This window comes from Alnus glutinosa, chromosome 2, assembly GCF_958979055.1.
Source record: "Alnus glutinosa chromosome 2, dhAlnGlut1.1, whole genome shotgun sequence".
Taxonomy (NCBI): Eukaryota; Viridiplantae; Streptophyta; class Magnoliopsida; order Fagales; family Betulaceae; genus Alnus; species Alnus glutinosa.
Window position 1 is genome coordinate 25,063,888 of NC_084887.1, and position 7,208 is coordinate 25,071,095.

The following is a 7,208-nucleotide window of genomic DNA, read 5'->3' on the forward strand; positions in this document are numbered from 1 at the left end:
GAGGCCTTTTCCCTATAAAAAGGCCTTTTCCCAATAAATAGGTCAAATCACGCGCGCGTCACTCATCCAGTCAAAGTTCAAACATTTCTCTCCCTCTCTCTCTCTCTCTCTCACAGTCTCTCACACACACACACACACAAATGGAGAGGCCAGAGGCAGAGTACGAAAGAACAAGACGAGGGACGCTGGCAAAGAATAAGGGAAAGAAAGTGCTACACCCACCCCGGCACAAGTTGGCTTTGCAACCGCTAGCATTGGCTCCGTCCAACGAGGTGAAGCTGGCAGCCATAGCCGTTGATTTGAACGTCCGGCTGAGATCGGCCGAGATGCCTCCTTCGATGCAAGAGCGTGCCTTCCGGTACGCCAAAGCACTCCTCGACGCTAATCCGGGGAAGAAACCCAGTCCAACGCGCCTTGCCATGTGCCTCAAGAAGGTTTGTCAAAATATATTTGAATCTTGTGGTTTACTGTTAAGTTTTTTAATTTTTTGAATAGTTGAGTTTGTTTGCAGCTGGTTTTAGTTAGTTTTTGTTCATTTATTTCACCTTTTTTTAGGACGTTTATAGGATTTGTCCTCTTTTACAACTTGTTAACGCGAGACAATAAGTTATAAAAGAATTATTGGTGTAGTTTTATTATTTTCGTATTATTATCCACCTAGCTTGCCGACTTTTCACATAATTGTCTATTTTATTGCATACTAAACATTTGGGATTGCTGAAACAGAATTTGAGACGAGGGGACAAAACTAAAAAAATGAAGATATTAAAAGGGTACAAAATTAATTTTGGGGGTCGAATTCATTAAAAAATAATAAATAACATAAATAACATAAAATTTAGGAAAAATTAAAAAAAAAATTTGGTGGGACTTCTGTCTCCCAAGGGATAGTCAAAATGTTTTGGCTAACTCTTTAGCAAAAAAATGGGAAATGTTAAATATACAACTTCAACACAACCCACTCATAATGGGGTGGGGCTCACACACGTGGGCTCCACCTCATTGTGAGTGGGGTTGTGTCAAAGTTGTTATGAGGTTGTACTCCAATCATGTTCCCAAAAAAAGCTCTACATCTAGCTAGGCATTTCGATGAAGGGTTTTACTAGCTACTACGGTGCTCAACAAATTTGCTAAGTATTATAACTCAACAATGTATAAGTTAAATTAATAATAATAAACGATTTGATTCGCTTTCATTTTTTAAAATAGTAAAAATAGATAAAGAATTAATATTTTAAAAGAAATAGTGAAAGTGGATAGTAAAATTACTAAAATGCTGAGTTGGATGTAGGTGTCGTGAAAAAGTGAGTTGCTAAAATAATAAAATGTGTTCTTTAGCTACATATTTGCTGAGCCGTATGTAGGTATTTTTTTGCTAAATATTCGCTGAGTCGAATGCAAATGCTCTAATATTTCTAATTCACACTCGCTAGTATATACTTCAATAATAAGTCATATGAAAATGATGGATTTTACACCTTATGGAAGTTGCATGTATGATGTCTCATTTTCTTTCTTTATTTATGTTGATTATTTAATTAATTCATTCTTATAGGAATTTGATGGAGTGTATGGTCTGGCATGGCACTGCATTGTTGGGAAGAGTTTTGGATCTTTCGTGACTCACTCGACGGGTGGATTTGTCTATTTCTCCGTTGGCAACCTTTCCTTTCTTCTCTTCAAGACCGTGGTCCGACCAAGTCTCCTTCGCTGCTGAAACTTGGTAGTAATGCATAAGATGTTCTTGTTTAGTGGCTAATTTAGCCAATGCTTGAATCCTGCATCGACATGTTAAATTTACGTGCAGAATGGACATAAGACCTGTTTTTTTTTTTTTTTTTTTCACCGGAATCCTTTCAAGGTAAGGCCATTTCATGTACTCATTCCTGTTAGGTAAACTTGAGACTCATGCCTCGCACCCTTCTCAGCATGGACCGGTTGAGCCGCCGGCTTCGCCCGGGGGCTGGTCCCAAGAGGCAGTTTGCACTCGATAGGTTTCGAACCTGAGACCATGAGAAGCATTTAAAGTTTAAATGATTAAATTCTTCATTTCGTATATGTTTTTTTAAGTTTTTTGGACAATTAGTAATTTAATATGGTATTAAAACAAATGTTTTGAATTTTAACATTGTCTCCAACATTTACCTTTCATTTGAATTAAATATTCTACCTACGGTCCTTTTGTTATGCAATATATTCCAGAAATTTGACCAACCCCAGTTTCAAATAAAACTCTGTTGCATATGAAAGCTATATGAATATGGCAAAACAAACATACGTGGAGAGAGAGAGAGAGAGATAGAGAGAGAGAATTAGGCAGAATTAGCAAAAACTGAGTAACAAGTAAATCAAGTCTAAAGGTGACACTCAAGAGATCGAGAATTCATAATAACTATTTTTGACTTACTGGACACTAGATCTACGTAAATGTGGAATTACAATGAAATAAAAGATTCAAAGAAAACAAGCTACATCTACAATCGGGAAAGAATTCAATAGCTCTGTCCACATGAATAGTTCCTTCTGCTACAGGTGTTGGTTCAACCGGAATGCTCTCCTGATTTCCCAATTAAACTCCTTCCATCAGGTACAATTTTGGTCCTTTGCACTTGTGATCACAATAATAACAGTCATCTGAGTTGGGTGAAATTCTTTGAACAGGTAAGGAGGACTACCTGGAAACAGCAGGGTTGGTTGTGTTTGCCTCTATCCTGATAGTTTTGCTTCTGCTAAACATTTTTCTTCTTGCATACGGGCCAGTACAAAAGCAGAAGACAAGGTGGTGGGTTTGAACATCTTTACAGTAAGTCTGATGTCCTCTCTGAGCCCATTTATAAAACAGCCGATCATAAATGGCTCTGGTAAATCCTTTGTCCTATTGGCAATGAATTCGAAGTGGGATTGGAAATCCTCAACTGTGGCAGTTTGTGTGAGCTTGATGAGGGCTTCCACTGGATCATAAAAGGGAGAGGGACCGAACCTAATTTCCAAGGCTTTGGTAAAGGCCTCCCAACTGGTTAATGCTCCCGAGTTATCCATCCACATATACCAAGCTAAAGCTCTTCCTTCCATGTAAATGGAGGAGATGAGGAGTTGATCTTGGGGAGGAGTTTGGTAGTATAGGAAGAACTGTTGCGCTTTGTAAATCCACCCTCGGGGATCCTTCCCATTGAATTTCGGAAATTCCAAGTGGGGTGTGCATATGTGGATGCACCCATTGCCTTAAAAAAGCGGATTATCATGTAAGTTCATGTAAAATAAATCAACATAACATGATTTTCACAATAAACTGATAAAAGAAAAGTACCGGAATTCATAGCAATAAAACCTTCTGAAAGTGTAAACGCCAAATTGACGGATATTGTGTATGTTTATATGGTAGTGAGATGACCAGTTTCCTTATTCAACTATAACTCCACTTTCACTTCTCTTCTCTTATTTGACCAACAATTTAATAGATTTAAGATTAAGATAACCTTATAACAATTTAATAGAATTAGGATTAAATCTTACAGTTCACTGATCCATCAGGTGAGTTCTCCCTTGGCCTGCACTGCGATCGAGTTAAGGAATCGTAGCTGGAAGCCAAGCTATTCATCTGTTGAGTAAGTTCTTCGAGAGCCTTCTGTTGACTTTCTTGACTTTCTTTAAGGTGAGCTATTGATTTGACGACCTGCGAGAGAAGAGTTCCTTGGTCCATAATGGAACTGTAGGGTTCTGATACCAAAATGTTAGGAGATGGAAGAAGAAGATAATGAAATGAGTCAGGCTGCTTAGAGGGAGACAATTCCTCCACACAGTAATTTATGTTTGTAACGCTTAAATACAAATCCAAACAGCAGTTACTGACCCATGACACACGTACCAATCAGCAACTACTGACCATGACGCACGTTTACTAGTCTTTTATCCCACGCACAATGACTAACAGCACGTTTTGAAAATAACTTGACCATGTTAACTCCACACGTGAAACAGAAGCGGTAAAACATATTGAGAAATGCTAAAATTTTCAGATTTTTCTTCCAAAATTTGGTTCTTAAATGATGTGTTATAATCCCATGAGATAGTAACATATTTTTCAAAATAATTGATCACATGAAATTATGCCCCATCATTTGGAGACCACATTTTGGAGAAAAAATTTAGGAGCCGTAGCATTTCTCATATTATCATGGGTTCTAAAGGATGGATTGTTTCCATCTCTAAAAGATATCATTCTAAAACATTAAACCTCATTCTAATGAATTCAGGGCTAAACCATATGGTTAAAGTATTGATTAAGTGATTAAATTTATATTTTCTTATTAGCTTTAAACTTTTAGGATAGTTTGAATCCACACATGAAGGGTGTGTTAAAGTATTGATTAAATGATTAAATTTAATTCTTTTTATCAGTTTAATCTTTTATAAGATAAGCAGTGATTTAACACATATCAATCAAATAATTGACATTCACATAAGTCTATTCAAAGGTGCCTAGGAAATAGGAAACCACACCAATTTTAGTGTATGTAGCCTGTAAGTAGGACTTATCATGAAAAGTTTTAAGGTCTCAAAATATATATATATATAAAAGGAGCTACGGACTTGTTTGGAAACGCTCTGCCTTGTGCATAGTGGGAGAGAGATTTCAATTTTTTATTTTTTTTTACATTTTTCAATAACAATCAACATCAAAACATTCTATTTTTTTTTTTACTTTTCATATCACATCAATAATTTTTTTAATTACTATTCAAATAAAAAATTCACTATAATACAAATTTTTTTTCACTTTTTTAATTTTTATACAAACACTTTTTACTATATATCACACTTATCGCTTTTTATAATTTTAAAATTAACAGCGGACTAACAACCCACACTCTGTCATTTACCAAACAATGCCTACATTTGTTGATTACATAAATCCAAATTGTGTAATGATGCAGATAAAGTATCAAAAAGACAGAAACAGCTCAACAAAAAGTAATTCGAAGAGCCACCATTACACAAAAGATCTGAGGCAACAAAACTTTTTTTTTTTTTTGACAGATCAAACCTACATCTGATCATTATAATAGAACCAACAAATGACTGAAGACAAAACATGAAATTAGGTCTCATTTGGAGAGGCATGGGCAAGGCCCTGTCTATGAGCTCATATAGATAACAACGAAAAAAGTGCATTGTTGCTTGATTCCTAAATCCATTATAAAAAAGACTAAAACAAATGCAGCCTCCGTGAACCCACAATCTTTATTCACGAATTTTATGGGATTGCTTAATTCGACCTAAGTTGGACGTGCAATTTCAACAGACCATTGAGAAGAAATTAACGCAAAATAAGGCCAATTAAATATACTAAAATGTGAAAATAAAATAAAATAAAAGATTCAAAGAAAACAAGCTACACCTACAACCAACTGTTGGGGCTTCCACCTAAAAGAATTCCACAGACATCCACCTCTGTTCGGTTGCAGAGCAACTTGAAGAAAGTGAATGAAAATAAAAAATGTTAAGCAATAAGTTTATCACATTTTGCTTCCATAGTTACCTGTGGGCTGTAGTGGCTAGAATTTTGTCTGAGATCTGCACGCTGCAGCCGGCGTGTTTGGCCGTCGGTTCGCTCGATATTGAGGCCTAACGGAGCACCGAATCGGTGAGATTTGAGAAAGGGACTGGTTTAAGCGATGCTATACGTGCCTCTAGGCTCTAGCCAGTCAAGGAAGCTGGACAGTGGACCCCCCTTTTCTGTTTTTTGGATAGTCATGCGAACGTACTATTTTTCGTCTATGCCTGCGCGTGTTTCGACCTATTGTCAAAATATTTTTTGCAAATTGAATTATTTTATTAGAACTGAATTATTAAAAATATTAACTCAGGTTATTTAAATGTATACATTTATAACACTGCATATATATATATATGTTAAGAAAGCACATCTTTTAGTCGAGAACATTGGATTAATTTGTTCGTAATTGACCGTATGCCGGTAGTCCGCTTAAAGTGATTTTTTAAGACAGAAAACAGGTAAGGTTGACTCGCCAGAGGTATTGTCGGATAACACTCTCATACCTAAGTCGGTAGTGAATTGAAGAGAAAGAACCTAATAGAAGAAGAGTTAAGAGGAAAAATATATGCATGCTTCATAATAAAGATCGTTACCTTTATATATAGGACTACCGTCAACATGGTAAGCAAACTTGATATGACAAAGGCGAGTAAATGGATCAATATGAAAGCTGGTATATACTTAATAAATTGCTTTCTTTTGGTGAATGCCTCGATGACTCTTACTAAGTTGAGTTTAAACGGGCAAAATCGTGAATATGGAGATATCTTTTTATTTATGATCTCTTCACCACGTGTTCATCGAGTAGGTGATCGCCGATTTGGTGACTGTCAGTCGAAGACTCCCTTAAGGGAAGGTTGACCCGTCGAGCACCACCCAGCCTGAGGACAAATGAGCCTTCATGGGCCGGAGGAGTAACGTGATTTGTTGGGCTTGAGTTGACCTTGTGGGCAGGGGCGGAGCCAGCTTTTACAAATTGGGGGGCTAAATTGAAAAAAAAAATTGGGAGGGCAAAAACTACAAAATAAAAAATTTAGGGGTAAAATTTTATTTTATTTAATTTTTTTTGGAAACTTTGGGCCTACCCCCCCCCCCCCCCCCCCCCCCCTCCCAAAAGGCCTAAGGTGGCTCCACCTCTGCTTGTGGGGTTTGAGGGACACTAATTTTTCATATTTTTATTTCTCTTACATGTATTTTTCTTAATTTATTGAATATTTTTTTTTTTTTTTGTTTGTTTGAGTGGAACCAAGCACAATTTATAAATAGACAATTTCAATACATCGCTCAATAACAATAATATTAGAAATACATTGGAGAGTTTCATCAAGACAAACATAGGCTTCACTCAGAGATAAAGCTACCATTGCAAGTCGATGAGCTGCATCATTTAAATTATGCCTAACATGATAGATTTTTCAGTTATGCATATTGTGCAATATTCCCCTAGTCTCCTCAATTAGATGACCAGATATACATCAGTTACTACCCTATTTTTTCAGTGCCTGCACTATTTGGAGAGCATCTTCTTCCAAAATAACCTTATAGAAGCCCAATTCGTAACTAAAGTTTACAGCACTTAAAGCCGCCATTGCCTCTGCATTCTCTTGAACAATGATATAATCCTTTGGTTCAGATAAAGTTGCTAAAAGTT

General features: G+C 36.5%; 2 protein-coding genes across 2 annotated transcripts; one reads left to right on the forward strand and one right to left on the reverse strand.

The window, feature by feature from the left end:
* Window positions 1-65: 65 nt before the first annotated feature.
* On the forward strand, window positions 66-2,058 carry LOC133861703 (dynein light chain 1, cytoplasmic-like). Its single transcript, XM_062297497.1, has 2 exons — window positions 66-434; window positions 1,556-2,058. The coding sequence occupies exons 1-2, from the start codon at window positions 141-143 to the stop codon at window positions 1,715-1,717; spliced, it is 456 nt and encodes a 151-aa protein (XP_062153481.1). The 5' UTR covers window positions 66-140; the 3' UTR covers window positions 1,718-2,058.
* A 324-nt stretch (window positions 2,059-2,382) lies between these two features.
* Window positions 2,383-3,714, reverse strand: LOC133861886 (uncharacterized). The gene is made up of 2 exons (XM_062297706.1): window positions 3,514-3,714; window positions 2,383-3,221 (listed from the first exon to the last, which is right to left on the reverse strand). The coding sequence occupies exons 1-2, from the start codon at window positions 3,698-3,700 to the stop codon at window positions 2,707-2,709; spliced, it is 702 nt and encodes a 233-aa protein (XP_062153690.1). The 5' UTR covers window positions 3,701-3,714; the 3' UTR covers window positions 2,383-2,706.
* Between the last annotated feature and the right edge of the window lie 3,494 nt (window positions 3,715-7,208).

Coding starts and splice junctions, on each gene's coding strand:
- LOC133861886 (XM_062297706.1), bottom strand. CDS start 3,700: ATGGACCAAGGAACTCTTCTCTCGCAGGTCGTCAAATCAATAGCTCAC. Junction 3,222..3,513: donor ACCTGATGGATCAGTGAACT/GTAAGATTTAAT, acceptor CGCTTTTTTAAG/GCAATGGGTGCATCCACATA.
- LOC133861703 (XM_062297497.1), top strand. CDS start 141: ATGGAGAGGCCAGAGGCAGAGTACGAAAGAACAAGACGAGGGACGCTG. Junction 435..1,555: donor TTGCCATGTGCCTCAAGAAG/GTTTGTCAAAAT, acceptor TCATTCTTATAG/GAATTTGATGGAGTGTATGG.